Genomic DNA, 9295 nt, shown 5'->3' on the forward strand with positions numbered 1-9295 from the left:
AACTATTCTAATGCTTGTCAGAATAACTAGCAGAGAAACCAGGTACTCTTAGCAACTTTTGAGTTTTTACTGCAATGATGTGACTGACTGAAGAGAAAACAAAATATAAAAAACTGTAGCATTTCACCAACTGATACTAAAATAAAAATGTTTACCTAACTACCTTTTAGTACAGAAGTGATACTAGTGCAATTAAATCTTTTAATATGGTTTAGAATGTCAGCAAAGTTACAAAGATGGATAAAAATGTAAGGAAACTCTGGCGAGTGTTAAAGTCTTAAAATCAGTTGTTAAAATTTATGAATATGGAAAATCACTGACTCCTATGTTATGAAACTCATGGGAATAAAAGTTTCATTATGCTGAAGATTGAAAGTGGGGCTATACACAGAAGACAGAACATTTTAGCAATTCTCTAAGTAATGACAACAGATAGATAGATCCGTTTCCCACGTCTACGCTATTGTCTTCCTCCTATCTGTGGAGAGTACTTGTACTTCACCTTGGATATAATTCTGATTTAAAGTGTTTATACTGCATTCATAACTTCAACATATGGTTTTAAGATTTGTTCTAAGATTTTTCTATTTTACTCATATTTCAGCTACATCTTTGACTGAAGGCCTAAAATTCAGCAGGGAAAGCCGACATACTGTTAACATTACTCTTCTCATCATAGTGCAAACTTTGCCTCCCAGTGTCTCAGGAAGTAGTGTTAAATTACACTTTTATATCTGCTATCTACATAATTAGAGAAGGAGGTACTTCAATCTTGTGCACGATGATGGTGAATCTCCACTAGCAATTAAAAGCTCCACCATGGGGCACAGACAAAGATAACCTCCTTCTTTTCACTACATTTTTTCCATGAAAGGAGTTGAAATTTCCCCCACACACACACCCAAAACCCACTCCAAACCATGCACAAAATAAAAACTCTTCAAGTATAAAGAATGAAGGCTATTCCAGAACTTCAAGCTCTGTAAGTGGACTGATCAAAATGGGGATTATTAATAATACTAATTATATCAGGATCTTTAAAAATAGTAAATTAGTTTCTACCTCGATTGGTTATACCCTTCTTCAGTGCCAAAGAGAATGTTGTTGCATTTCTAGTGCAATAATATAAAAGATCAACACCTTCCCTTCTCTTTGCTTTTTCACTTTGATTCAAGATCATAGGATGTAAACACAGACTTGGGGCATATTTCGAAAGACTCTAAGTCTTTATGATTACTAACTTCCATTATAAAGCAGCAGGAAATAACTCTGTCATTGTTTATTCCATATAATGATTTTTCTGTTTATTTTAATAAAGATTATATAAATTACTAAGAAGTATTTTAGTAACAGGCACCCCCTCCCCCCAGGGCAGGCTAATCTTCTTAATATTTTTGTGCACAGATCAGCTCCCGCTTTTTCAAAATGAAGGGCAAAAGTTTCTGATGTAGGAATATTTGACACATAGTTAACTACTGCAGTGGAAATTAGTATCAGTGTTTAAAACACACCTTAGAAACAAAGAGTTCTCTGTCAAGGCATATTAAAACAAAAAATTACTGCATTAAAACTGTCAAAAACGGAACCCATTTTTATATGACAAGTGGTAACACTATATACTCTACACAAGCTAGTAGTCAAATGTGTCATGAATACCAGCCTTCATGCTGCAGAACATAAAGGTGATCACTACCTACTCAGCTTGACTAGCACTACTGCTTACATTACTCTCTATGGAATTGTCCATATTTTAGTACTTATCACCACAAGAGATTAATTACTAAGCGATGGCAAGTCTAATACTTCTCCTTTGTTTAAAAACAATGGCACTGGAAAAAGTTACAAATTCCCTCCAGATGCTCGACTTACTTCAGATGGTTCTTTTCCATGACATTTTGCAAGGCAAACAGAATTGGCTATATATTTTCTACATCTCCAGCAACGTAGAACATCAGCCTCTTGGTTACTCATTTCAGCTTGTGATTCTTCAGCTTTTTATGTCTATCTGTAAAGACCACAAAACATATAATTCAGTCACCTGTTGAAACCACACACTTTCCTCTTGTGACCCAGAAGTCTATCAATTGTCTCTTCACTATACAGGAGACTAATATTTTATTTACAAATAATCTCTGATCTTGTATAGCATGCCACCTAGACATTTTCAGTAGCAAAGTGCAACAGTTGTTTTTATTCACAGGTTGCATACAGAACCAGAAAGCAACAACAACAACAAAACAAAACAACTTGCTCAATATTTAGACAAAATACAAGAGAACTCCAGTTTTCCCAGAATACGTCCATAGAAATAAGTGATTGCTATCCTACACATTAAATATACACACATGATGCCACATAACAAAAATGAATGCTGACATAAAACCACAGAAGACAGTTTTCTCAATGTGCCCCTGGAGGCTTGCTCCCTTCAATTATCTTCTGTGGGAGGGTCAGTGCTGCTGGTGCAACAGAGCTTTTCACAGACCTGAATCAACCTCCTCCTAAAACGGAGACCTAAATTAAGACAACCAGGACAAGACAAGTATTTTTCTCTTTGTGCCTTGATATGTTATGATGTCTCTTTGATCTTCTCTAATTTGTTTTCAAAGCCTTCCCTTTTCACCATGCTTTTTCCAAAGGTCCTCCAACTCTTCTTTCTACCTGCTTCTGTTTTTACCCCCTTGTGCTAGCTGCATGAGAAAAATAAGAAAATCTTTTACGTCTATACATTCAACCCAAGCACTATGCTAGAGTTATGCCTACCCACAGTGGTAAAGTGTACAGCTCTTACTGACAGGGAAGCTGGGGCATAAAACTTAAAACCAGTATTAAAAGAATGTCTGTTCTTCCACAGTCCAAAGATAGGATTTTGCAATTATTTCAATGATTTAATTTTTATTTAGTTTTCACTAACTAAAGAAACTCTGAGGTCCTCAGTACAGGCTGTCTGAAGAACAGTTTGACTTATTGAGCCATACAGACTTCTGCATTTTCACCTTTTTTCCCCATTTCTACCTTTCCCTTTCCTGACTTTTTTTCTAAAGTTATCAAAGCAATGAAGAACACACACAGAGGTTATTCATTATTTTTTCATTTATATCTGAGTTCTTCTTTCAGCAGATTTCCTACTTTTCTACGTATGTAAAGAATCTGAAACACAATTTGTCAAGGAAGAACAGAAACAACGTGTGCATACATTAGACTCCTAGCTGAAGTGTACATGCAGCTCTTAATAATCAGATCCACACTAAGCTTAGACAGTGAAATTAAGGCAGACATTACGCCTTTTCTTGCAATGTCACATTCAATTAAAATGAATTTTTGTTAAAATACCATTAACATATTTTAATGTAAGTTAAGATGGCCAAGCAAAAGATTATAGAAGAGGCACTAACAGAAAAGGCAGTATTTACACTAGAAACGTGTTTTGTTCATGACCAAAATGTGATGATTTAAATGCCTTGACTTTAACAGAATCTCTTGTAACTTTTTATTAACCTCACTATGTCAGTGCTGCTACTTTCTGTACCAGACACATTTTGGAAGTGCAATGTATAAGAATGATGGACCTCTCTATGAATGACTTTTTTTTTTTTTTTTAAAAAAAAAGTAAATTCAGGCTCTGAAAGATTTTTACAAGCAGCGTGTATCACTTTGCGGTGATAAATGCAGCAATAGACTTCACAGGGTATTGAAAGAATGATTACAAGTTATCATAGAGTAATGGAATCATAGAATACGATGTTGGAAGGGATCACAAGGATCATCTGGTCCAACCCTTCTTGGCAAAAGCACAGTCTAGACAAGATGGCCCACCACCCTGTCCAGCTGAACCTTAAGTGTCCAGTGTTGGGGAATCCACCACTTCCCTGGAGAGATAATTCCAATGACTGATTGTTCTCATTGTGGAAAATTTTCCTGTTGTGTCCAATCAGAATCTCCCCAGGAGTCTCCATCGTCTTCGTAGCCATCCTTTGTGGCCCCTCTCCGGACCCTCTCCAGCCTATCCATATTTTTTTTGTATAGCAGGGACCAAAACTGAACATGGTATTGCAGGTGTGGCCTGACAAACACTGTTTAGAGTGGGATAATGACTTCTTTATCTCTGCTGGTGATGCCCTTGTTGATGCAACCCAGCATCCTGTTGGCTTTCTCTGCTGCAACAGCACACTGCTCACTCAAATTGAGCTTGTCGTCCACCAGGACCCCCAGCTCCCCTTCCACAGAGCTGCTCCACATCAGGTAGATCCCGGTCTGTGCTTCACTCCTGGATTATGTTTTCCCAGGTGTAAATCCTTACATTTGCTCTTGTTGAAGTTCATAAGGTTCTTGTTCACCCACTTTTCCAGCCTATTCAGGTCTTCCTGCAGGGCTGCTCTCCCTTCCAAAGTGTCCGCTTCCCCACTCAGTTTGGTATCATCTGCAAACTTCATCAGGGTACACTTGAGCCCATCATCCACATCAGTTAATGAAGGTATTAAACAGCATTGGGCCCATGATCAATCCCTGGGGGACCCCACTTGTGACAGGCTGCCAGTTTGAAAAGGAGGTATTTACCACCAACCCCCGCCCTGGGTGCAGCCTGTCAGCCAGTTCCCCACCCACCGCATAGACCACTTGTCTAGACTGTAATGCTTCGGTTTCCCTAGGAGGTGGCTATGAGGAACTGTGTTGAAAGCCTTGGAGAAATCCAGGTAGACAATGTCCACCGCTCGCCCCCCATCAACCGTGCAGGTTACTTTGACACAGAAGGTGATCAGGTTTGTCAAGTGCAATTTTCCCTTGGTGAATCCATGCTGGCTTTTCACAGTCATGTGCTTCATTTGACTTGTGATAGCCCCCAGGAGGATTCCTTCCATAACTTTCCCAGAAACTGACGTGACACTGACGGGCTTATAATTTCCTTTAAGCCCTTCTTGTAGATGGGGGTGACATTAGCCTTATTCCAGTCTTCTGGAATGCCCCAGCCCTCCATGACTTCTCAAAGATTATGGAGGGCAGCCTCACAATGACGTCAGCCATCTCTCTTAACACCTTCGGGTGGATAGCGTCAGGGCCCATCGATTTGTAGGGGCCAAGCTCCTGTAATGGTTCACATACCAGCTCTTCCTTCACTGATGGTGGGTCTGTGTGTGTATCAACCTGGATTGCTGTCCTGAAGGCCTGGGGCCCAACAGTGCTGGTAAAGGCAGGTGAAGAAATTGTTGAGAACCACCTCTGCTTTTTTCTGCTTTTTCAGCATTGTTGGTGACTAATTCACCTCTCCTGTTTAACAGTGGGCCAATATTTTCCTTCTGTTTCTGCTTGTACCTGAAGGGCCCTTTCTTGAACTTTTTGACATCTCTTGCCAATTTCAACTTAAGGTGAGCTTTTGCTTTTGTAACTGCTTCTCTGCATGCCCTGTCAATGTCCTTGTAGTTCTCAATGAGTATTCATCTGCTTTCTATCTCTGGTATGCTTCTCTCTTGGTTTTGAACTCAGAAGCTTGCAGTTAAGCCAAGGAGGTCTCTTGCTCCACCTACTTCCCTGACCTTTAAAGACGATGAACTGTTTTTGTGCTTCCTGGAGAGGGTTCTTGAAAAACTCCCAGCACTTGCTAGCTCCTTTATCCTCCATGGAATCCCTCCCAGCTGAGCTCTGTGCAAGCTGAAGTTTGCCCTTCTAAAATCTAAAACCTTTGTCTTTGTACTAACCTTCAGTGGGCTCAGCAGGATACCAAACTCCACAATATTGTGATCACTGCAGCCAAGACTATTGCTAACAAAGCAGGTTTTCTTGGTTTGTGAGTAGTAAGTCCAGCAATGCCTCATTCCTGGTTGGCACATCTAACATTTGTAGGAGGAAGCAGTCCTCTATGCACTCCAGGAACTTGATGGACGACATGTAAGCTGTTGTATTGTTCTTCAAACAAATATCTGGGTAGTTGAAGTCACCCATAAGAACCACATTGTGTTGACCCAAATACTCCTTTGTTCGCCTTTTCGTCTTGGTTTGGAGATCAGTAGCAGATGCCTACTGTAAGATCCCCCTTGGAGAGGACCCCTCTGATCTTGACGCAGAGGCATTTGACAGGGCTTTCACAATCGCTGTAGTTGACTTCTATATATTCAAGGTTCTCCTTAACTTAGGGCGTGACTCATTCTCTGTTTCTTCCCTGCTTGTCTTTACAAAACAGCCTATAGCCATCCACCATGATCCTCCAGTCATGTGAGTTGTCCCATCATGTTTCAGCTATTCGTATTATATCATAACTTTGTGACTGGGTGCAGAGCTCCAGTTCCTCCTGTTTGCTCCCCAGGCTGCGTGCATTGGTATGCATACACTTGAGGTGGCTGGTCTTCTGGTTCACATCTTGGGAGGCAGCTAAGGAACATTTGTCACTGCTCCTGTTGGTCTGGCTTTTCCCTAGTTGGTTGCAGTGGCATGAGTGTTGCCTCTTTGGACTCTGTTCCCTGTATCCTTCGGTTTAAAGCCCACATCAGCAAGTTACCCAGCCTGCTGCCAAATATTCCCCTGTCTCTTCTAGACAGGTGGATCCCATCCCTCCTTAGCAGGCTATAGTCATTGAAGAATGTCCCGTTGTCATAGAAGCCGAAGTTATGAATTTGTTTGTATCACTGAAACACCTTAAAGCTGCTCTAATTAATTTATTCTTCACAAATTCATAACACATTTCTAGAATGTATTTAATCTTACAATAGCTCAGTGAGAACCTCAAATGCTGCAAAATTAAATAACTCCCAGCAGCAAACAATTTTTAAGTAATTTCAGCATGATATCCTTAAGACTTTCAGATTCATACATGCTCATCAATATGTTAAGGGAAGAGGAAACAGGAATTGTATTTTTTCCCTTCCTCCCACTCTGTCTGGAAAACCCAGAAAGCTGGAAACACCACAGAAAGGCAGCGAAACTATTCACAAAGAAAACAACAAAAAATAGGTGAAGGATCAAGCAGCAGACATAGCAGCCAGAGAAATGGTACAAAGCAGATCAGCTTCCTGTTTATTCATCACTCCTTGAATGGGACACTTTTCCTTCTGGAATCCCTTCACTAGTAGTAAGTCCTCTTTGATATTTATATCTAAGTTTCTTATACAATCTTAATTGTATAATGTATTAAGCTTTGTCCATTTCTTCTTCAAAAAGATTGCTAGAAAACATGAAGTAAAACCCCAAGAAAAAATTCTCAAATGTTCAATATGAAGAACTAAACACAAACCACTGAATTTCTGTTGAAAACCTAGTTTAGAATTTCTTTTCAACTAGCTTGCCCTTCATCCCCAAATGCCTAACAATAAGCAAATGAGTACAGCAGGGCAAGTGGTTCTCAATGCTTTTTTTTTTTCAAAAGTCACCTGTGTTCCTTTCAGAACACTGCAGCCATGAAGACTGCAACAATAATTAGGCTGCAGTGAAAAATTAGGGCACAGAAACTTGAGCGTTAGTTACCAGGAGTCTTGAAAAAAATATCAGATGAGTAGCAGCTTTGAAGGAGGATGACAGAGAGAAGCTAGATGAGCTGTCCTAGCCAACAAGTATCTATACCAGAAGTTCCTGCTCCCAGAAAGGGAGGAGCTGACACTTTGCTGGACGGAGAAACAATTATGGAAGGCATTCAGGTACACATAATAACTTGCTGCTAGCTTCTGGTTTCCAATGTATTTCTGCTTAAAGAGGCACTCTTAAAAGCATACTTAACCAGTGTTTCTCAATAAAGTAGCACTTAGATGTGAAGACAGAAAAGAAAGTTTAAAGAACTGACTCCAGGCTGCCAGAGAAGCAAAACTGCAAGATGTGCGAGGAGCTGTGCCATCTGCTCCTCTGCCAGCTCCTGCTTGATTACGAACTGTTCTACCAGTTCAGCTATTGTTGTGTGTTCAGCTTCCACACCATGGACCGCTGGTTGATGAGAGAGGGTGGCCAGCCTGTGATAACTCCCTTATAGGAAGAGTAACCCACATAATTAAAAGGCAGTTAATGTAAAAACGGGAAAGAATGTTACTTGCAATGCGTTACTTAACTTGCTGAAGAATCCTACTGCATGTGCTGAAGTCAACAGGTCTACCAGACACCGCAAGGGAATGTGGAACGTTTAAATCCCTTTGACAGGGCACAGACCTAAGAGGTCCGTGGAAACCATGGATCGGCGCGTCACCTCTTCCTTGCATGACATCCCGCAGACCAGTACTGCCTGTTCCATGCGCTTGCAAGTACAGACATTAGCCGTTGCACATAATAAAGGACCAAACGAGCAGGAATACGGTGCCCACGTCCCCTGGGCTCCTGACCGCAGGCCACCAGGCAGCACGGCGGCAGCGGCCCCGCTGTGGGCCCGGCTCGGCGGCCGGGCCTCCGGCTGGGCGGGAGGAAGCCGCGGCGCGCCCGGCAGCCGCCCCCGGAGCGGCGCAGGGAGGGCCGGGCTGGCAGCCCCGCACTCCGGTGGGCTGGCGGGGCGCTTTGGGCGCTGACAGCCGGCGGCGGCGGCGGCACCAAGTTAACTCTGAGGAGAAGTCGGGCTCCGGCGCCCCCTCAGGCAGGCGCCGGTCTCGCCCCGGGACGGGCAGCCCCCGCCGCCCCCCACAAGCTCCAGCCAGGTGTCGGCACCTCAGCGCTCACCCCGCGTCCCCAACGCCCCGCTGTCCGGCGGCCCCCAAAGGCAGGGCCCAGCTCGGCGGCGGCACCTCCCTCCCTCCGTCCCCCCCGCCCCGGCCCCGCTTGGCTTACCGGATCGCGCTGTGCCAGGCGGAGAGGGGGAGGCGACGCCGCTGGGGCGAGCGGGCGGGCGGGCGGGGAAGGGGTTGCGCAGCAGCAGCTGCTGCTCCAGCGAACGGGAAGAGACGGGAGACAAACGGCGCCGGAAAGCGCTCCGCTAGCGCGGCGCCCGCCCGGCCTGGCCGGCCGTGGAAGTCAGCCCGGGGCAGGCGAGGCCTCTCGGGCGGCTGCTGCCTCCCTCGTCGCCGCGGGAGGCCGGGCCCATGGCCGGCTGCGGGGCCAGCCCCTGCTATCGCCGGGGAAGGGGGCAGCGGCCTCACCCGAGGCCTGAGGGTGGCACGTCCTCTCGTCTCCTGACTGGCAGGGATGGAGCCGGGGTGGGGTCAGGCTGTGACAGCCGTGAAGAGGCGCGGCGGCGAGCTGCGGCGAACTAGTGGAAAACTTCTCCATAAAAATTGGGACAAAACCCATATGTTTCTCCGGGCCCGAGGAACAAGCCCAGACCCAGAGAGGTTACGGCCAAAGAGCCAGGCCGGGCAGATCAGGGGGACCCACAAGTGCTGACACGCAGTCACATAGT

General features: G+C 44.2%; 1 protein-coding gene across 2 annotated transcripts in view; it reads right to left on the reverse strand.

The window, feature by feature from the left end:
• Positions 1-9050, reverse strand: part of RNF180 (ring finger protein 180) — a 75513-nt gene extending 66463 nt beyond the window's left edge. For both annotated transcript variants that reach the window (XM_063321063.1, XM_063321062.1), the window contains exons 1-2: positions 8728-9050; positions 1870-2005 (exon numbers count right to left, since the gene is read on the reverse strand). In XM_063321063.1, the coding sequence (XP_063177133.1) occupies positions 1870-1971 (102 nt within the window). In that variant the 5' untranslated portion in view covers positions 1972-2005; positions 8728-9050. The remainder of the gene's footprint in view (positions 1-1869; positions 2006-8727) is intronic.
• Between the last annotated feature and the right edge of the window lie 245 nt (positions 9051-9295).

Source organism: Chroicocephalus ridibundus, chromosome Z (genome assembly GCF_963924245.1).
Source record: "Chroicocephalus ridibundus chromosome Z, bChrRid1.1, whole genome shotgun sequence".
NCBI classification, from domain to species: Eukaryota; Metazoa; Chordata; class Aves; order Charadriiformes; family Laridae; genus Chroicocephalus; species Chroicocephalus ridibundus.